General features: G+C 40.0%; 1 protein-coding gene across 1 annotated transcript in view; it reads left to right on the top strand.

Annotated features, from left to right (window-relative positions):
• Positions 1-22,351, top strand: part of HABP4 (hyaluronan binding protein 4) — a 35,849-nt gene that overhangs the window by 527 nt on the left and 12,971 nt on the right. Inside the window, exons 2-6 of the mRNA XM_024761411.1 lie at positions 3-81; positions 4,808-4,970; positions 9,626-9,787; positions 9,990-10,058; positions 14,177-14,260. Of these exons, the coding sequence (XP_024617179.1) occupies positions 3-81; positions 4,808-4,970; positions 9,626-9,787; positions 9,990-10,058; positions 14,177-14,260 (557 nt within the window). The remainder of the gene's footprint in view (positions 1-2; positions 82-4,807; positions 4,971-9,625; positions 9,788-9,989; positions 10,059-14,176; positions 14,261-22,351) is intronic.

Raw genomic sequence — 22,351 nt, 5'->3', positions numbered from 1 at the left:
AGTCTCAGAAGGAACGCAAGAGCCTCCCGGCCCCCGGCGCGCAGCAGCCAGACAGCCCAGGGGGCGGCCCTCAGCCGCCCGGTACGCGCGCTCCGCCCGGCACCTAGATGCCCCGGGGTGGGCGCGGTGGGCGGGAGGGAAGGAGAATGGGGTCATGGAGGTCACCTCTCCTCAGCAGCCCCACGACCTCCTACTACGAGACTGGGATCACTGGAATCTGTTCCAGAAAGGGGAGGGGGCTCTGGGAAGAGTTGGCTGGAGTTGAGGGTCCCTGTGGCCGAGGAGGGTGGGAAAAGAGGACGGGGTGTAGGGTGTCACGCCCCTTCTGGCCTTTCCCAGTCCCTTCTGGGGGCGAAGGAGAGTGCAGGCTTGGAGTAGGGGGTTTCAGAACGCTGAAACTGAGCCTTTACAAGTTGGGCAAAGTTGAGGGATATTTCTGGGTTGGTGTGTGGGGGCGAACACTGAGGTCGCTGACCCGGGGCTCTCAGATCTAGAACTAGCAGGGACCTTCTCCATCCTCCAGCCCAACCTCTGCAAGATTCGCGTCGGGAGGCAAAAAGTAGCGTGGTGGGAAGGAGGGAGGGGAGCGCCTTTTAGGGAGAGTGGAGGAGGGTGCACCCTGACCCTGGGGGTGGCGGCGAGAGCCCGGGGTGTGTGAAGGATCGCCGGGGTGAGGGGCTGGGGCCTTTGTGATGGAGGGAAGTCCTGGGTGACCTCGGGGGCGGGCTGTGACGTCAGGGCCGCGAGCAGAATGCGGCGGGGGTGGACGCGGGGTCCCCGGCTCCTTCCAAGCTCTGTGCCTTCACCCATCCATCCCCCTTACGGAGCTTCCAGCAGTCGTCCCGCACGGGTTTTCAATGTAGCAGGCAGCGTTGATGGATTGTGTAACTTGTCATTAACTCAAGCTGCTTTAAGAAAAGCGTTTTAAATTAACCTTTTCAACAAGAATATTCAAAGTTCCCCACTCCCTGCTTAGCCAAAACGGCAAGTACAAAGCTTGGTGTACTGCACTGTCTGCATCTAGGGACGGAGGGTGCTTAAGAGTCTTTTCTCACCTGAACTGCATCACTGGCAAAGCCTCCAAGTTTCCACCTGTGTTTCCTCTGTTTTTCAAAAATAAGACAGTGGTCCTAAAGTTTCCGTAAAAAGAATGTTAAGATGTATAATTCGACCACTCCAGCCAATGTTTGGCAGTGTATTCAACTTGGCTTTACTGGCTTGGTCCTTGCTTGATAAAAATTGTGCAGCCCAGCCCTGAGACAATAACACCTGATTTGAGTGTTGGGGCTTTGACTCCTGCAACTAGGTAATGTTTACCTTTATCTGTGGAAAGTTCAATCCAGCATTATCTCTTGAAAATCAGAAAATTAAGTCACTGTAATAAAAATATTGAAAATTATTTTAAATGCTATTGGATATCCCAAGACTCCTTGGTGGACCGGTACAGTTATGAGCCTATTTAAACAGTGAGTGAGACTTGAGATAATTTGTACATTTTGCATTATGTTCTATCTTTTCTTTTAAATCTATTTAGATAAATATCATAGTAATAAGAATTGGGAAAGGCTAAGCTTTATTTTTTAACAAGTGAAAATATGTATTTTAGTGTGAAACTGAATTTAGTTTTCTATGTCAATGTATTGCTTTTTAACCTTTTTACTATTAAAAATGTCATGCATTTTTGTTATAAAAATTTTAAACAATTCAAAAGTGTATGAAGTATAGTGAAAATCCTGTATTTTTCTTATTTTAACACCTTGCATTTACATACATAAATGCACAGAGCTACTTCTTTTTTTCTAAATTTACATGATATAAACTGGGTTGCAACCTGCATTTAGCGTTATGATCTAGTACAGTTATAACTTGCTAAACTAATAAACTTAGCACTGTAGTCTAGTACATTTATAACTTTTTTTCTGTCAGTTGTTTATGGTCCAAGTGATCTGGCTTTTGAGATCTATATTAAAGAACTTTAGTTAGTTTTTTAGTTAAAATGGAAATTTTATAATTCTAGTTCTTTTTCAAGTATGTTATTTCAGGAGCAAACAGCTCATTAGTTTCCGTTTATGTAGCTACTGTGCTAAACTTGTCTGTAATGGGTGTTAGAGAGCTACTCTCTCAAGGTTTTGTAGCCCTAATTGATACGGACTGTACTTTTCTAACACTCAAAATTTTTAATTTAGTTAGAATATTATAAATGAATGCTTAGTGTAGACAAGAATCTAAGTCAAAACAAGTTTGACATATAACGGAAACATTAATCTCAAAAGGATGTGGAAATCATAAGATTTTCCCATAGAAATAGGTTTTTAATGGCCTTCACTATTTAACAATATACATAGACTTTTGGATGAGCCTTGCTCAAAAAATTCGTTCTTGAAGTCTTCACAGGCTGTTTCAGCTTTGCTTTTCCTGGCCTTTCAGAACTAATCTCTGAGTCAAAGCTCAAATTTATTTGGGGGAAATCTCATTGTAAATTTTATTGTATTCTGTCCCTTCATGTGGGCTTGGGGTTACATCAGTGATGAGACTGCATATGCCAGCCTTTTATTGGAAAGGGCTAGTAAAATTCAATGTTTGCATATCCACTTGGAGCCGCTGATCTAACACAGAAAAACTAGGTTCAGTTGCATTTTTTTTTTTTTTTTTTTTGCGGTACGCGGGCCTCTCCCGTTGCGGAGCACAGGCTCTGGACGCGCAGGCTCAGCGGCCATGACTCACGGGCCTAGCCGCTCCGCGGCATGTGGGATCTTCCCGGACCGGGGCACGAACCCATGTCACCCGCATCAGCAGGCAGGCTCTCAACCACTGCGCCACCAGGGAAGCCCTCAGTTGCATTCTTGATCCCTTAGTAGTAAATTGTGGGAAAAACTGGACCCCTATTATCTTTGTTTTTTGGATTTTGGGAGGAAAAGGAAATGTTTGCAGGGTATTGATAATTATTCTAATAAGTTGCCAGTTATATTTAATGGTTTTCAACTTATACACAGAAGCTTTGGAAGAAACTTTAGTATAAAGTATGCAGCAAATGTCATTTTAAATTTTGAATGATGAATTCCAAATTTAATTGATACAATTTTTTAAATAACCTTGAAAGCAGAGAGAAGGTGGGAATAAGCTAAGTAATTCTGTAGTTGAGTGGAGATATTTAGTTGTTTTTTTTTAAATTACAGGTTATGAATAGGAAATTGGAAACTATTAAAATAACTTTTCATATTGAGGGAAAAGTATTGAAAAGTATTGTTACTGTTGATGTTCTTGCTGTTATGTCATGGTCTATTATAGTTTTCAACTTGTTAGATAGTTAACTTTCACAATAACATTTTCAATGCCTCTTCCAAATTTGATCTCTCTTAGTAACATGTATGCACTCGGATCTGGCACTGCATACTCCTGGGCAGTTGGGCACCAGTGTCAGTCTCTCTTTCTGCAATAAAAGCATAATGCTCTGTTTATGATAACATCTTCCCTATATCCTAAACATGTCACAAGCTCAGACTGGGGCTTCAGGAAGCAAGTCAGATTTAAGCATTTCCTAGGTTATGGGACATTAACTTAAGATTGAACTTAGGTCTGTTGTGCAATATTTCGCATTTCAGAAAAACACTTTGTTAGCTAACAAGTAATAAATTGCATGGTTTTGTGTTAGTGGTGTCACGACATGATTTTTGCTTTAAAATGAGATTAGTAACATACTGGAACTATGTTAATATTTACATGTGCCTAGTTTATAAAGCTTAGATAGAAAATATTAAGTGGGAAAATAGGAGAATACATGTAAACATATATTTCTTAAGAATCACAAGTATCTGCCTAAGTAGAAGAGGAACCCGGTAGTTTAAAAACATACCCATTAATTCAAGTACATTTAATATTTTTATAGCCATACAATAAATGTGGAGGGTGACATACCAAGAAAAATCTAAAATTTTCTACTAAAATGAAAATTGTACATAATGTTTGAGATGGAGACCTATTAAACGTATACAAAGAAAAGATGAACACACATTTTTGGAAGATGATTTAAGAAATAACAAAGTTCTTCACAATATATGCACCAAATATTAGTTGCCTTAAGACATAGACCCTGCTGAAAATTTTTAAAGCGTCAAAACCGAGAGGAGTAAAAAGAGAACAGAGAAGGCTGGAGTGCCCCAGCCCCTACCTCCTCAGTGCTGGCCTCTCCGTGGATGGGAGATGCCCCTTCAAGTGCTGGCCAGCCCTTGCATGAGTTGGCAAATACCAGCTTGGCCTTATATTTGAGAAGTGTGATGATAAATGTATAAATCCCATCAAAGACCAGGAAAATCTGTTTTCAAATGAGAAAGATACAATGGTACAAGCTATTTAAAAATGAAAACTTTATCAGCCAATGAATGATAAATTCTAGTTGGGATTCTAAAAATGTGTTCTGAAATACAGGGTATTTATCCTTTAATTTTCTGGAAGGAACTTAGCTACCATGTTTTGATAAAGCTGCTGTTGTGAAATGTAGTTGATAATATATCTCCGTTGCTATCACAGAGTCATTGTTAAATATTTGTAATTGTAAGTGAGTTGGTATAGTTTATCTTATCATAATTTCTAGGACATAAGGGATTCAGTAGTAATGTCAAAGTTTTATTAAAAGACGACTCTGGGCAGTAGTAGTATCGGCAACCGTTTTTCTTCTCTGAACTTTTCCAAACTTCCCAAATTTTCCTATGACATTGTTTTCTAGAAAAGTAAAATTTAAAAGTACCTGTAATAACGTGCTGTTGCAGACCTTGTGTTCTAGCTCTCCCCTTTGATTCCTCCCTGTCAGGCCTGAAACGAACTTCCAGAAGAGGGGAGCAGCAAGGGTGGAGTGAGAGCCGGGGGACAGAGGTGACGCTTGATAGAGCAGAGCGGAGATCCTACAGGGAATATCGACCCTATGAGACGGAGAGGCAGGCAGACTTTACACCTGAGAAGTTTACAGATGAAAAGTAAGTACTGCAGACCTCGGCCTGGAGGGTTGGGGGAACCAGAAGGATTTTCAGAGGACTACTAGCCTTTGCAACCTTTTTGTGGTGCCAGTCCTGGGAATATTTTGCCAATTTAAGTACCAAATCATACTACCTTAGGTAACACGTGAAGCACCTTCCATCTATCTCATAGATGACCTTAAGTCTTGGTTCCGGAAATCATTACACAATGAAAAATGGATTACTTATTGGTAACTATGAAAAGCATTCTTATAACAAACTATATAGGAGTATGCTAAACTGATTAAATTTTCTTTTGAAATTTAGGCCAGAGATATAATTATGTTCTTGATTTAGCAGTACTAATTTGGGCTACTAATGAATTTAAACAAATTCCTAGCCCCATGTCAGGTCAATAGGTTATCATGATGAAACTGGACAAAAAACCTGATAAAACATGTGACACCAGTTTAAGGCTCCCATGCTTTCTCTAGAAAGTGCTCTGACCTAGAAGATGATCTCAGGCTGGTGCAGCCTGACACCCTTCTGAGTAATGTGGCAGCATGTGGGCTATCATGCCCACCTATACACGGGAAGCAGTTCTTAGTGTCTTATGCTTGGCACTAACAAGATGGATGCTTGCTGCCTCAAGTGTTTAATTATTAAACCTGCATAGCACTGGGTTTAGATTAAAACAAAACAACTTGTGAATCACATTTAAAGGAAAAGAAAGTTAAAAAGGCTAAAAGAGACTAGAATAGTGTACAGTTGAATGTCAAGGGAGCCGTTATTCCCAAAGTCTTTCAACTTCTTGACTACCTATTCCACTATACATTCAAAACAGAGATGGTATATCTGCCACCATGTTAGAGGATGAGGGCGAGAGAAAGGCTTAATTCTGCTTTTTTTGGGTGATTAGTTCAAATTTGCTATGTAACAGCCGCAGTCTGCTTGCTTACAGAAAGCCTTCTGGATCAGAGCTGCTTATTTTGGGAAGCATTTGTGTATTTTTTTCCTTCACTGCAGGGATTTATTCTGTGGAAATAAGGAAATTATAACTCATGTTTCCAGCTTTTTTAGTAGCAAAATTATGAGTTTTTTTAAAAGGATAAGTCTTTATATGTTACCATGAAAAAAACTGCCTATTAAGGGATGCCTATTTTGGATACAGGAAGTTTTAAGAATTATATAAGGAATTCCCATATACCCTCATCCAGATTCTCCAATAACATTTTACCACATTTGCTTTATCATACCCCTCCCTCACTCTCTCCTTCTCTTTCTCCTCTCTCTCTCTCTCTCTGTCTCTCTCTCTCTCTCTGTCTCTCTCTCTCTCACACACACACACACACACCTCTTTTTTCCTTGGCATTTGAGAGTAAGCTACAGGAATGTCTCTTTATCCCTAAATACTTTAAATATATTTCCTAAATACATGGTACAATTATCAAACTCATTAACATTGATGCAACACTATTATCTAATTCTCTAAATTATGTAATCTACAGACTACTCAAATTGCACCAATTGTCCTAATAATATCCTTCTAGCAGAAGAAAAACAATTTTGGTTCAGGATCCAGTCCAGGAATGTGCATTGCATTTAGTCTTCTTTAATTTAAAACAGCTCTTTGGTCTTTCATTTATTTATGGATTTGACATTTTTTAAGAGTATGGACCAGTTATTTTGTAGAAGAGCCCAGAATTTGAGTTTGCCTGCTCAAATTCTTAATGCTCACCAACCTATTAAAAAAGAGGATAAGCTACATGTAAAAGAATGAAATTAGAACACTACCTGACACCATACACAAAAGTAAACTCCAAATGGATTAAAGACCTAAATGTAAGACCAGACGCTATAAAACTCTTAGAGGAAAACATAGGCAGAACACTCTATGACATAAATCACAGCAAGGAAAACAGAGAAAAAACACTTTTGACATAAACCACAGCAAAATCTTTTTTGACCCACCTCCTAGAGTAATGGAAGTAAAAACAAAAATATACAAATGGGACTTAAACTTAAAAGCTTTGCACAGCCAAGGAAACAATAAACAAGATGAAAAGACAACCCTCAGAATGGGAGAAAATATTTGCAAATGAAACAACAAAGGATTAATCTCCAAAATATACAAACAGCTCATGGAGCTCAATATCAAAAAAACAAACAATCCATTTTAAAAATGGCTGGAAGACTTAAATAGACATTTCATCAAGGAAGGCATACAGATGGCCAAGAGGCACATGAAAAGATGCTCAACATCACTAATTACTAGAGAAACGCAGATCAAAACTACAATGAGGTATCACCTCATGTGGTCAGAATGGCTATTATCCAAAAATCTAGAAACAATAAATGCTGGAAAAGGTGTGGTGAAAAGGGAACCCTCCTGCACTGTTGGCGGGAATGTAAATTGATACCTTGGAATATTACTCAGCCATAAGAAGAAACGAAATTGAGTTATTTGTAGTGAGGTGAATGGACCTAGAGTCTGTCATACAGAGTGAAGTAAGTCAGAAAGAAAAACAAATACCATATTCTAACGCATATATACGGAATCTAAAAAAAAAAAAAGGTACTGACAAACGTAGTTGCAGGGCAGGAATAAAGATGTAGACATAGAGAACAGACTTGAGGACATGGGGTGGGAGGGGGAGGCTGGGGCGAAGTGAGACTAGCATCAACATATATACATTACTGAATGTGAAATAGTTAACTAGTGGGAAGCAGCAGCATAGCACAGGGAGATCAGCTCGGTGCTTTGTGATGACCTAGAGGGGTGGGATAGGGAGGGTGGGAGGGAGGCCCAAGCGGGAGGGGATATGGGGCCATATGTATACATATGGTTGATTCACTTTGGTGTACAACAAACTAACACAGTACTGTGAAGCAATTATACTCCAATAAAGATCTATTAAAAATATATATATTTTATAAGAAGGGGATTATAAAGAAGCAATTGAGCATATATTTAATTGGGGGTGGGGTAAACCTGTGGGATAAATAAAAATGATTTAAGGGATTAAAATAGACTAGAACACACAGGGTTATTTTTAGGGTCAGCTTCAGTTACTATTATATTATTAATGAATTCTTTATTTTATCAGTATCTGATCTAGAGTTCATGTAAATTTAGACCCGATTTTGACTATTGGCATTATTTTCCATATAGAGTTTTATGCTTCATTTCTTCTCAGTTTTTAGGTAGACTTCTTTTATGGCGCTGTCCAACTTCCTGGTTAAGAATTTACTGTTACTGTTCATTTGTCATTGTTTTAGAACTCGGCTTTAGATATTTACTGTAATGTGGAATCAGATTCTATAACAGCCTCTCTTTAAAATTTTGGTTTTGGTCCGGGGAGGTGGGAGACAGAAAAGCCAGCTTGGAGAATTGATTTAGGATGATGTTTCTTGAAAGAGACTGGCATAAAGTTAATGATTGGCCCTTCTGTATTTCTTTATCTTTTTGAGTAAGGAGAATTGTGAGTTTTGTATCTTTTTATCGGTGATTGTATAGTAGCTTTTTAATGTAACATTTTCAGCCTGTTTCAGTAGACTGGAACACACCTCTAGTTCTCGTGTTTGAGCGACTAATGTCACTAGATTTCAATAAGTAATTTGTTGCTTTAAATGTTTTTAAAAGCCTTGACAAATTAAAAAATATAATTTCTTATTAAACTAGGATTTAACAATGAAAAAGATGAGGCCCTTCCTGCAGAAGCTTTGAGTCTGGTGGAGGAGAGACAAGTCCTCATAAAAAGTGACAGTGACCAGATGGTAGCAGAGAATGGATATGAGGAGAAGCGGGCGGTCAGGCCCTGGATCCAGTGGGTGTGGCAGGGAAAGAGTGAGAAAAGGGAGTTTCTTGGCTTGGACACTTCCATGTTGTGAGTTAGGGACCGTAGTAGGAGCAAGGGGTCAGTGTTGGTCATGTATCTTCAGGGCCATGGGGTGACACAGGGGGATGTCCAGGAAGTTACTGGCTTTGTGGCCTGAAATCAGAGAGACCCCCAAATGAGAGACTCAGGGTCACGTGAAGGGGCCATGTAGCATTAGCATAGGGACGAGGACGATGTGTACAGGAGGTAGGTAGTCAGGAATGCTGGTGCTCTTAAGGACAAATGTGTAGGTATCCAGAAGATGGGATATTCAAGACATGTTCCATGAAAAAGGCAAGGTGTAGAACCTTTCCCTATATGTGACTCTGCAGTGTCTGCCTTTGAGAAGTAGAATTGTGTGGCCAAGAAGCAAGAGGAGTACCTTGTGAATGTTTGGATATTACCTGTGTCAAAAATCATTTTATAAGGATGAGCAGGGAAAGAGAAGCCAGAAAGGGCAGAGGAAAATCAGTGGTTGGCAGTGTCAAATGATGCATAAGGGTCAGATGACCTAGAGACAAAAGTTGCTATTGGATTTAACAACAAAGACGTCATCTTCAGCTATCTTCCTCATCTGTGGGCACTAGTTGTAATTAAATGACTGTACGTGAAGGGCTCAGAACAGTGCTAGAGATAGTATGTGCTCAGTAAATTTAACTATTAATTTTTTTATTCAAGATACACGATTCTTTCCAATATACTGTAGCCATAATGTCCTTCTAGAATTTTTTTTAATCAAAAAAAGCCTTAGCTCTTTAATCCAATTCACTGCTTTTTATTATACTCATCTCTTCCAAGACCAGTTGACAGGTTTGATCGAGAAAGACCACTGAGAGGACGTGGATGCCCAAGAGGGGGCATGCGAAGCAGAGGCAGAGGTGGTCCTGGGAACAGAGCTTTTGACGGTTTTGACCAGAGAGGGAAACGAGAATTTGAGAGATACAGTGGTAATGATAAAATGTAAGTTTCATTGTAAATGCTACTTTCCCTTTAAGATCTTGGTGTGAATCTGTTGTGTTTTAATATTTAGTTGACTTTATATTAGTATGCAGTTATTCCTAAGGGAGCTGATCCTGGGACAGTTTTTATGATCAGCTTTTCTGATTTGGAGATTGACTGGACACCAGCTTCTAGTTTAAGGGAATATTCTTTGGTTTTCTAGAGCAATCAGAACTGAAGACAACATGGGTGGATATGGAGTTCGCACCTGGGGATCAGGTAAAGATACCAGGTATGGTGCAAATGTGTACCTTCTGTGAACCTACAATTAAGTGGAAATATCTGGATCTTTATTTGCCTGTCTTGCAAATTATGTCCTCTGTGTTATGCTTGCCATGTCTTTATACTTGTGTGCTTTATGTAGCGATTGAATTTAGGCTTTTGTTTCATGAGATAACTTTTTTAAACAGTTTTGCTATGTTGTGGTTAGATTTGAAACTGCTTTCAAAATTCTTTTATCTTATTTTAGCCAAGCAAATTGTATATTTGCTGACACCCCAAGCACATGGCACTGTATATTTGCATATGCCTCAGAATGCTTTTTAAATTCCTGGATATTCTGTACTTTATTTTTCTGTGACCTTCCAAAGTTTTTGTATACATTGCATCTTTTTTTAAAAAATAAGTTTATTTATTTATTTTTGGCTGCTTTGGGTCTTCGTTGCTGCGTGCAGGCTTTTTCTAGTTGTGGCGAGCGGGGGCTACTCTTTGTTGCAGTGCACGGGCTTTTCATTGTGGCGTCTCTTGTTGCGAAGCATGGGCTCTAGGCGCACGGGCTTCAGTAGTTGTGGCACACGGGCTCAGTAGTTATGGCTCGTGGGCTCTAGAGTGCAGGCTCAGTAGTTGTAGCGCATGGGCTTTGTTGCTTCGCAGCATGTGGGATCTTCCCAGGCCAGGGATCGAACCTGTGTCCCCTGCATTGGCAGGCAGATTCTTAACCACTGCGCCACCAAGGAAGTCCCTGCATCTTGATTTTATAAAATCATTTGCAGATCAAAGCTCAATGACAAGTTTCACCTGAGGTTCAAATTTGACATTTCTCAGGCTTTATGATATCTCAGATCTGTGCCAGTTTTGCTACTTAGGGGAGGTACTTGGTTCTGCTATTTCTGTCATTTCAGGGCTGCGGGGAAGTATGAGGAATGGGTTGCTACAGGATGTGTTGCAGGGAAGACTTTACACAAGTTTGAAGGCTTGAGGGGATCCAGACTTCCACTTTCTTTTTCTTTTGAAGAATATAAGCTCTTTACATAAACTTATTTTTCTTAAATTTTTATCCTTAAAAACAAATGTACAGGGCTTCCCTGGTGGCGCAGTGGTTGAGAGTCCGCCTGCCGATGCAGGGGACACGGGTTCGTGCCCTCCGGGAAGATCCCACATGCCGAGGAGCGGCTGGGCCCGTGAGCCATGGCCGCTGAGCCTGTGCGTTCGGAGCCTGTGCTCCGCAACGGGAGAGGCCACAACAGTGAGAGGCCCGTGTAACGTAAAACAAACAAACAAAAAGAACAAATGTAGAAAATAAGATCAAATCTAAGATTAAATTTACTACCATTGCTCATCTGTGTTGTCTTTGAAAAGAAACTTGTTGAATGTTTGTCAATCTAGGGTTCTATAGAATCTCAAATACAGACCTTTTCATTTTGTTTTATTTTACTGTAATAGTATATTTTTTAAAAGTAATACAGGCACTTTCTGCATCATCTGATTTACTAGCTTATTTAATACTACCACCCCATTTCAGTTTGCATTTGAGTTTAAAATCATTTTGGCTCCAAGTGTTTACTTACTCTAAGAGGTAATTATTGACCTTGGAACATGAAGAAGTGACCACATGTGCTCCTGGCAGATGGTATGTCCCAATGTGAAAATGAAACGTGCCCCATGGCACTGATTTTGGATTGGTTTGTGAGTTATAAAGTCAAAGCTCTTAGGTGGTAATAATGTGTAATTGAAAGTTTTTTTGTAGAATAAGCCTTTAATTTCTTATTTAATACATTGAGACTTTGATTTGCCACCATGGTATAGTGCAGCTGAGTTATGATTAATGAGAAAACAGCAGAGGTGAGCCTAACAATAAGTGATATGTTCGTGGCTGACAAGGGCGAGTGCTGCACCGTGCATTGGAGGTGTGAGGGTTTTGCTGTAGTTTAGTATTCCTGTTTGAAGACATTGACAGTATAACTAGATCTAAGGGCAAGATGCTTTCAAAATGGTGTGACTGAGCCATTTCCATTGTTACTGGTTTTCTTCAAGAGTTTGACTGTTAGTACCTGTGCTGAAAATAGAATTTTCTCCATTTGTAATAATGTTAAAAGTGTAATATCAGATATTATCTTCTTGTTCCTAACTGGGATAGACACCCACAAATGCAGTTTTTAATAATACTGCCTTCCAACTTTTATTGTGAAGAGCCAAGACAGTTTTATGTAGTAATCAAGCAACACTGGATTAAATCTGTTCACTGTCATAGATTTGGTTAAGTATGAAGTCTGATTGAATTTGAACTAGTTAACAAAGCCTTGAGGTGTTTAAAATTGTTTTCTAACCATACTTGTGCAAACAGGCATTTTCTACATTAGTATAACTGAAGTCAAAATATAGACATGGGCCCTGGAGCTTTATCTTTCTTCTAATAAATCCAACATTGGTGATTTACTTTCAACAAAATAATAAAATTTGCCAAAATAAATTGGTGCTAATCTTGAGACTTACTTGTTTTGTAGTTTTCATCATATGGTTCTATAAGCTATGGTTCTATTGAGCTATAAGCACAAAATTAGATTTATGTTTATTCATAAAATAATTTAGGTCAATACAGGAGGGAGGTCTGTGATTTTTCTTCTAAATTGATTGTCAGGTTTAAGAATTGCTAGTCTGTTTTGTATTCTGCTTCTTTTTTCTTCCCCTATATCGTTATAGCCCTTTTATGATTTTTAATTGTTGAAAGCTATGAACTGTCAGTGAATCCATGTTTTTATCCCCTTGGTTTATGACATGGCCAAGGGAATAAAGAGAAAGTTGGAGTAATACAGCACTGCCACTGCTGCTAGACTCCTGGATGCTAAAAACTCCCATGACCCATGAGGGTCATGCTGATATGTAGAGGCTGCTTTTGTTAAAGGACTTCTGCCAGGCAGAGCAGCAGGGATGTCCTTCCAAACAGGGAGAACATTTGATTTAGGACCTTTTTTAAAAGTAAAAATTATTTATTCAAATTTTGTGTTGGAAAACTGAGTTTTTTTTAAAGTTGATAACAATGGCTTTGAGTTGAGAATTAAAATACTTTTAATGTAAAAACTCTATTCTTTTATTATAGTTCAATTTATGTTTATTTATTTTTAAAATTTATTTATTTATCTTTTGCGGTACGCGGGCCTCTCACTGTTGTGGCCTTTCCCGTTGCGGAGCACAGGCTCCTGACACGCAGGCTCTGCGGCCATGGCTCACGGGCCCAGGCGCTCTGCGGCATGTGGGATCTTCCTGGACCAGGCAGGAACCCGTGTCCCCTGCATCGGCAGGCGGACTCTCAACCACTGCGCCACCAGGGAAGCCCAATTTATGTTTATTTAAAAAAAAACTAATTTTATGAAAATTTTTCCTGAACTGGGGATGAAAAAGTGCTGGGTTCTGAATGTACAGTGTAAAATATTTCTATTATATTGACCAATTTTAGCATTTTCCTGAGAATGAAATTTCTTTTGCTGGTACTTTTTTAAAAGTAATGTTCAGATAGGATTAATATCAACATAAAAAATTTAAGATTATGTATTTAAAATTCAAAGTGTTTTTCACTGTGCTGTAATTTCTAATCTGTAGATTATGTATTTAGATGTGACGGTATGTAAATTGATGTTTCAAAGCCGTATTTTTCTGGTATGGTTATCACCAGCTTGTTTGTAATCCTACACATTCCTTTTTGTGGAATGTTTCCACTTTCTTGCCATTTTCTAAAGTTTGAAATGGCATATTCTTATCTATTTTAAGTCATTTAACACAGGTTGAAAATTTTTATGGCCCCTGTTAATATTTGGAATTTCCTAGTATAATAAGAGTTTGAATAATTGTTCTGGTGCTTTACAATCTGTTTTTAATTTTAGGCTATTCATGGAAACTTGTATTTCTCAAAGTACTTTTCACACTTTTGAAATAATTTATATGGATTAGCAATTAAGAGCATTTTTCTTCCTCTTTTTTATTTTGATGTGGATTACCTGTATGTACATGTTAATTCCTTGAGGGATGTTTACTTAAGAAAAAGGACATTGAAATGTGTTTTTTTCTATCTTGAATATGTAAGGGCATTGATGTAAACAGATTTGTGTGACTAGAGTGATTCTTGCTGCTTTGCAGTGACATGGACCCGACTGCCCCCATGGAAGAGACCACAGTGGTGGAGGAGTCCCTGGGCCCCCTGGAGGAGGAATCTCCAGCCAAGTGGGTATTTCATTCATTTTCCCCATTGGGTTGTTGGTCTTTTTCTTAAAGATTTATAAGAGGTCTTCATAGAATAGGAAGCTCAGCCTTTCATCATATCACAGAGGGTTATCTTCTTAACATGTTAATGAATAATCAAACTAATTAATAGTTCAAATCATCTAATGAATGATTATTAATGATAATTAATGGGTTGCATTCAAGTATTCTGTCCTGTGCCTACAACTTATTTTCCATCAGCAGCCTGTACTGTGACTAGTCTCTCTTTCCTCAGGACCCCTATCTTTTGTTCCTTTATTCTCTCCCAGTCCCTCCTTCCTCTTTTCTTCATGGAGCTTAGTTCCCTGGTCCATCTGTAGCACCCTTGCCAAGGCTTTAAACTCCCTTGCCCCTTGGGTCTATGAGTACCTTGCTAGCAAATGCACCCACCTCCTGGACAACCGGTAGCCATCTGCCTTCTTTCTGCCTGTATCCACAGGCTGAGCACTGCAAGATACTCAGCAGGGCTGACGGGAACCCCTGTAAATTCCTCATCACCACATTCTGAAATGAGCCCTCAACACTGCCCAGCAATGCCCATTTCTTGGATTCGCTCTTCCCCCCCAACCCATTACAGTAACTGGTTCAGTCCTTCTTGTCCCCTCAGAGCCCTGACATTGCCCCCCACTTTCCCCTTCTTCCATCCTTCTGACACCCACACCTCCTCTTTCATTTTCTGGGTACAACTTGGCCTCCTTTGTCACAGAGAAATTACACCACTCTCAAAGGTGCAAACCTGCCTGCACCTGCCTCCTGGGCTTCTTCCCTTGTGGTAAAATAGAGGCCCCATCCCTCCACCAGCCTCTCCAGCATTTGGATCCCATTTCCTACTGACTTCAGAGAAATCTCACTATCAGTTAGCTCCTTCATTTTTAGGCATACTTCCTCCCAGCTCTGGTCTTCTTATCAACATTTTATCTGCGCTCAATCTCTCCTGTTTTAAGCCTCTCATTGCCCCTACATTCACATTCAGCTGCCTTTTTCGGGGTTATGTGCATTCTTTCTTCATTTCCTCCCCTTCACTTCATCCTCACTTCACTCCAGGTCTGGCTTTGTCCTCATTGCCCTTCTGAAACAGTCACCACATGTCTCCAGACCTAACAGATGTTTCGGTCTGCATCTTTCTTGACCTCTCAGAACATTTGACTTTACAGGCATACCTCAGAGATATTGTGGGTTTGATTCCAGACCACCTCAATAAAGCGAATATCACAATAAAGTGAGTCACATGATTTTTTTGGTTTCCCAGTACATATAAAAGTTATGTTTAGACTGTACTGTAGTCTATTAAGTGTGCAATAGCATTGTGTCTAAAAAAAAACAGTATACGTACCTTAACTTAAAAATACTTTATGAAAAAAAAATACTTTATGGCTAAAGATACTAACCTTTTTAACATATTTATCATCTCAGCCTTCAATGAGTCATAATCTTTTTGCTGGTGGAGGGTCTTGCCTTGATGATGGCTGCTGACTGATGAGGGTGGTGGTTGCTAAAGGTTGGGGTGACTGTGCAGTTTCTTAAAATAAAGACAGCAATGAAGTTTGCCATATTGACTGACTCTTCCTTTCATTTGAACACTTAGAGGCCATTATAGGGTTATTAACTGGCCTAATGTCAATACTGTTGTGTCTCAGGGAATAGGGAGGCCCCAGAAGAGGGACAGAGATGGGAAGGCCAGTTAGTGGAGCAGTCAGAACACATGCAACATTTATTGATTATGTTCACTGTCTTATGTGGGTGCAGTTTGTGGCACCCCAAAACAATTACAATAGTAACATCTTTGTATCATTGGTCACAGATCACCATGACAAATATAATAATAATGAAAAAGTTTGAAATATTTCGAGAATTACCAAAATGTGACACAGAGACGTCAAGTGAGCAAATGCTGTTGGGAAAATGGTGCTGCTAGACTTGCCCAACGCAGGGCTGCCACAGATATTCAATATGTTAAAAAGGCAGAATCTGTGAAGTGCAATACGACAAGGTATGCCTGTGTTGATTTCCTCTTAACCACAACCTCCCATTGGTTTCTGCATTCTTCTGGCTTGCTTTCTGCTGCTCAGTTCCTCCTTTGCAGACTCATCCTTGTCTTTCCGCTCTTTTAAAATGTTGAGTTCTTCAGGGCTCTGCCTTAGGCCCTCTTCTCTGTGTCTAGTGTCTCTTTATAGGGTCTCATGCACTCCTGCAGCTTGAATTGTCATTTATCCCCTGACTCCAGAATATATACCTCTGGCTCCAACCTTCAACATGGACTGCAGGCCCATGTGTCCATCTGCCTCCTAGACACCTCCCTGTGGGCATCCCAAATGCACCTCATGCTCAGTGTGGCCGGGACTGAGGTCCACAAGCCCCCACCCTCATTAGGTGTTTCTGTTTTGCAGAACGGCCTCGCCATTCATCCAGTTGCACCAACCAGAAACCTAGGAGTCATTCTTGAGATTTCCTTCTTCTTGACCCACTGTCTCCTCAAAATCCAATTGTCACCATGCCCTGAGGATTTGTCCCCTTTTATATCTACCATCTCCACTCACCATCATAGTCTCTGCTACTGCTATCTACTCTCTCACCAGAGCTCCTAATGGGGCTCCTTGCATTCTCACATTCTACCAACCCACCCGTTTCACACCAAAGTGGCTTTCACACTGCCATTCTGATCATCGTGCCCCCACCCCTCGAGTAAGACCCTCCCCCCCGGTGGCTTCCTGTCCTTTTTCTGTCCCTTGCCCTGACCTGCACAGTCCTGCATGGTCTGGCCCATGAAGAGCCCTCAAGTTCGACCACTCCTGTGCCTTCTCCAGGTTCACCATGTGGCCCTTATTTCATGTTCCCAAGCACCTTTCTCCAGCTCCTATGCCACACCTACCAAAGAGCTTTTGCAAGTGCTGTATTCTTGTTTTTCTGTACCTCTCCTCCACGCTCCCTTCACCCTTCACCTATTTATTTAACTCTTACTCATCCTTCAGCTGAGAAGAGGCAATGCTTAAGAGCAGAGACTCTGAGCCAGTGTTCTGGGTTCAAATCCCAGCTCTTCCATTTACTAATTTGGCTAAGTTATTTAATCTTTCTGTGCCTCAGTTCTCTTCATCTGTAAAATGGGAATAATAATAACACCTACATCAGAAGGCTGTTATAAGGATTGGTTGGGTGTGCATGTGTTTCATGTAGAGTGGGGCCTGGCATGTAGTTAGTGCTGTATAAATACCTGCTATTATTATTGTTACTTATTACAAGAGTAAAGTGCTACGATTGATGATTGTGAAAGCTGTTACTTTACTATTCAAAACAACTAAGTAATGTATTTAATTAAAGAAATAGATTAATATGAACATTTAGACAGTAAGTTAACTAAGAAAATAGATCAACAGTGTATATGAATGTTAAGAAGTGAGTTAACTAGATACCTTCAGGAAAAATTGGTTCCTTTTTGAGCCAGTAAACCATTTATCCAAATTCAGGTAATATAAAGCAGAATAATAGAGAGTAAATTATAGCATAATTGTAATCTTTGGAATTGATTGAGGTACTCTAGCATTCATAATATTAGACAAAATAGTTCTTTCAATTAATCAGTTATTTTGAAAGACAAAATAATACTTGATGATTTTGTTGGCCGTCTCATTGTCTGCAATATCCTAGTGGAGCTAGTCAGCAAATCTCTCTCCCTCTGCTGAACATGCTGAACAGTGAGCATCCAGTTAAAGTTGCAGGAGCTGCAGTGCACCGCAGCTGCAGTCTAGTGACCAACCGCACTGAGAGGTTCTTGTTTCTGCACTGCCTTGTCAAATTTTAGAATTATTACTAACATTTCTAGTAATACAATTATAGTTTTTTATAATTTCAAAATTAGGCTTGTATATGCATTCTAGGATGGAGATGCTCTCTGATCTTGGCTTTGTCGGGATATTGATCTAACACCCAAGCTTTCAGCGTTCAGCCAGAATGTATATTTAGTGCAACTCTTGGTTTAGAACTTCTTGGTAGGTGAATTTAATGTACCTTTGCTTATTTTCAAACCTGCAACCGAAAGTACATACATTTTCCTCAAATTGGACACATTTTGTCGACAGTTACATGTGCTATGCCCTTCCTTCTTCATTTCATTACAGAAGTATTACGGGTTTCTTGTCATGTGGTGTTCTAATGTCCAAGAATACCTGTGACAGTTTCCTGTTTTGCTTTAGGAGTAAGTCTAACATTTATTGAGCATTTCTTGTGTGCCAGGAACTGTTCTAAATGAGTCTATGGCTTAACTCATTTAACCCTTGGCTGCCTGTGAAGGAGAAGGTACTGTTCCTATTCTAATGCTGAGACATACAGGTTAAACAACTTGTAGTAAGTGTCAGAGCCAGAATTTGAACCAGGTATTGTGGCACAAACATTCATGTTGTTAACTGTACTGAATGGTAGGAATGGTTAAAGGTGCCATTTAGACTAACTTGCTATTAAGAACTGCAAATGGGAGAAGGTGGTTCTGTAATCAGGGGAAGAGCTGCCAGGATCACTGAGGATTTCCTATTAAGTAACATAGATCAACAACTCCCTCCCATCCTTAAAAATTTAACTCTATGAAAAGAGAATGGTGAGGAAGCATTATTAAAAAATATCTGCAATGAAATATTTTGCACTTTGTTTCCAAGGGTATTTGCTTAGACAATGAAGATTGTTATGTACTGAGTCTTCTTAAAGCAGGACCACAGCTCTTTAAAATTTTTATTGCAACTTTATGAGGAGCTCCAAGTTTATCATGAAATTCACTTCTCTTTCAGTACTTTTTTTCTTTTATTACTTTTTTGGCTGCGTAGGGTCTTAGTTGCAGCACGTGGGATCTTTCATTGTGGCGCGTGGTCTCTTCGTTGCAGCGCTCGGACTTCTCTCTAGTTGAGGCACTCGGGTTTTCTCTCTAGTTGTGGCGCACGGGCTCCAGGGCGCTTGGGCTCTGTAGTTGTGGCACACGGGTTCCAGAATGTGTGGGCTCTGTAGTTGTGGCACACGGGTTCCAGAATGTGTGGGCTCTGTAGTTTGCGGCACACGGGCTCTCTCCTTGAGGTGCACGAGCTTAGTAGTTGTGGTGCGCGGGCTTAGTTGCCCTGTGGCATGTGGGATCTTAGTTCCCTGACCAGGGATCAAACCCACATCCCCTGCATTGGAAGGCAGATTCTTTACCACTGGACCACCAGGGAAGTCACCCTTTCAGTGCTTTGGAAGGAAGTAGGAGGTATTATTTACATGTTAGGTTAGATCCACTTGCCGCAGTTAAGTATTCAGTGAGTAAAGTTTTATTTCTAGAGCCCACTTTCCTTGATTCACTGCACATTTTCATTCAGGTGGAAAAGTATTGCCTGAATGGAAGTTTGGACATTTGAATTGATGATTTGTATGCTTCCTCTGTCCATATCTTGACTATCTTCCATCTAAGCATTTTTTCTGCCATCTTATTCCCTAAATAGCACAGAGGTTAAATGCGGGCTTTGGAGGTAGAATGAATGGATATGAAATTTGGCTCTTTAATTTATTTGTTAGTTGTATAGCCTGTCTCCTTGATTTTCTTACCTGTAAAATGGAGCTGTTAATTTTTTTTTTTTTTTTGCGGTACGCGGGCCTCTCACTGCTGCGGCCTCTTACGTTGCAGAGCACAGGCTCCGGACGCGCAGGCTCAGTGGCCATGGCTCACGGGCCCAGCCGCTCTGCGGCATGTGGGATCTTCCCGGACCGGGGCACGAACCCGTGTCCCCAGCATCGGCAGGCGGACTTTCAACCACTGTGCCACCAGGGAAGCCCGGAGCTGTTAATTTTAACTAACTTGTGGCATTAATTATCATGAGCAAATTAATGTAAAGCACTTTAAGTAGCATCTGGAACCTAGTAAACATACAGTAAATATTAGCATTATTATCCCATTTATTTCTACATAAAGATAACTGGTGTTAAAATTTCTTCTGTAATTTTACCCATTTAGAAACAAAATGTATACTTATCAAATCTGCATACAGCATTGTTCACATTACAAGTCATAGATTTGATGACTTATACCTATGAGCAGTTTTGATGAAAAATTCTCTCCAAAAATTTTTTATCATATTGGGTGGGCCAAAAATTTCATTTGGTTTCTTCTGTAAGATGGCTCTAGTAGCACTTAGTTGTCTTTAACTTCACTGGAAACAATTTTGTTACATTGTATGTGACAGCTGTCATATCAGCATGCATTTAAAAAAGACATAAAAATTGGTGAATTTTTGTGTAGCCTTTTTAATATTGAATATGGAAGAAAAACAACATTTTCGGCATATTATACTTTATTCTTTCAAGAAAGGTAAAAACGCAACTGAAATGCACGAAAAGATTTGTGCAGTGTATGGAGAAGGTGCTGTGACTGATCAAATGTGTCAAAAGTGGTTTGCGAAGTTTCGTGCTGGAGATTTCTCGCCGGACAAAGCTCCACAGTTCGGTAGACCAGTTGAAGTTGATAGCGATCAAATCAAAACAATAATTGAGAGCAATCAATGTTATGCCACGTGGGAGATAGCCGACGTACTTAAAGAATCCAAATCAAACGTTGAAAATCATTTGCACCAGCTTGATTATGTGAACCACTTTGACGTTCGGATTCCACATAAACGAGAAAAACCTTCTTGACCCTATTTCTGCATGCGATTCTCTACTGAAATGTAATGAAAACACTCCGTTTTTAAAACAAATTATTGGGGACTTCCCTGGTGGCACAGTGGTTAAGAACCCACCTGCCAATGTAGGGGACACGGGTTCAAGCCCTGGTCTGGGAAGATCCCACATGCCGCGGAGCAACTAAGCCAGTGTGCCACACCTACTGAGCCTGTGCTCTAGAGCCCGGGAGCCACAACTACTGCAGCCCGCGTGCCTAGAGCCTGTGCTCTGCAGCAAGAGAAGCCACCGCAATGAGAAGCCCGCGGACTGCAATGAAGAGTAGCCCCCGCTCGCTGCAACTAGAGAAAGCCTGCACCCAACAGCAACGAAGACCCAACGCAGCCAAAAATTAATTAATTAAAAAAAAATTGTGACAGGCGATGAAAAGTGGATACTGTACAACAATGTGGAATGGAAGAGATCGTGGGGCACGCAAAATGAACTACCACCAACCACCAAAGGCCGGTCTTCATCGAAAGAAGGTGATGTTGTGTATATTGCGGGATCAGAAGGGAGTCCTCTATTATGAACTCCTTCCAGAAAACCAAACGATTAATTCCAACAAATACTGCTCCCAATTAGACCAACTGAAAGCTGCACCTAGTGAAAAGCGTCCAGAATTAGTCAACAGAAAATGCATAATCTTCCATCAGGATAACGCAAGACCGCATGTTTCTTTGATGACCAGGCAAAAACTGTAACAGCTTGTCTGGGAAGTTCTGATTCATCCGCTGTATTCACCAGACATTGCACCTTCGCATTTCCATCTATTTTGGTCTTTACAAAATTCTCTTAACGGAAAAAAATTCAATTCCCTGGAAGACTATAAAAGGCACCTGGAACAGTTCTTTGCGCAAAAAGATAAAAAGTTTTGGAATTATGAAGTTGCCTGGAAAATGGCAGAAAGTAGTGGAACAAAAGCGTGAATACATTGTTCAATAAAGTTCTTGGGGAAAATGAAAAATGTGTCTTTTATTTTTACTTAAAATACCGAAGGCACTCTTTGGCCCACCTGATAAACCAAGAACTGTAAAGGTCTTTGAATTACTCAAAAGGGAATTGTTAAATTTAGAGTGGTAGCAGTTATGTTGCTTTTATAACTGTTAGAAATATACTTGCATTAGTCCTTCCTGGAACTGAGAATTAGCTATATCTCTTCCTGTTGAATATCCAGTCTTTGCTAAAACGGCAATAAAAACTACATTCAGAGCTGATTCAAATGGGAAATGGAATCTGCCTTACAGAACTGTCATAGAATGTGTTTTGTTTGTTTAGAGTGTGTTTTTTATAATTATTTTTGGTCAATAGGCAATGAATTAAGGAGCCTGTCCTTGGTGATTTTATACTGCTCCCAAAATGGCTTGTTGAAATGGCAGGTGATAAAGG

Source organism: Neophocaena asiaeorientalis, unplaced genomic scaffold (assembly GCF_003031525.2).
Source record: "Neophocaena asiaeorientalis asiaeorientalis breed wild unplaced genomic scaffold, Neophocaena_asiaeorientalis_V1.1 scaffold247, whole genome shotgun sequence".
In the NCBI taxonomy this organism is placed as follows: Eukaryota; Metazoa; Chordata; class Mammalia; order Artiodactyla; family Phocoenidae; genus Neophocaena; species Neophocaena asiaeorientalis.
The sequence above is the reverse complement of the archived record's forward strand: the minus strand, read 5'-3'. Positions and strand labels throughout refer to the sequence as shown.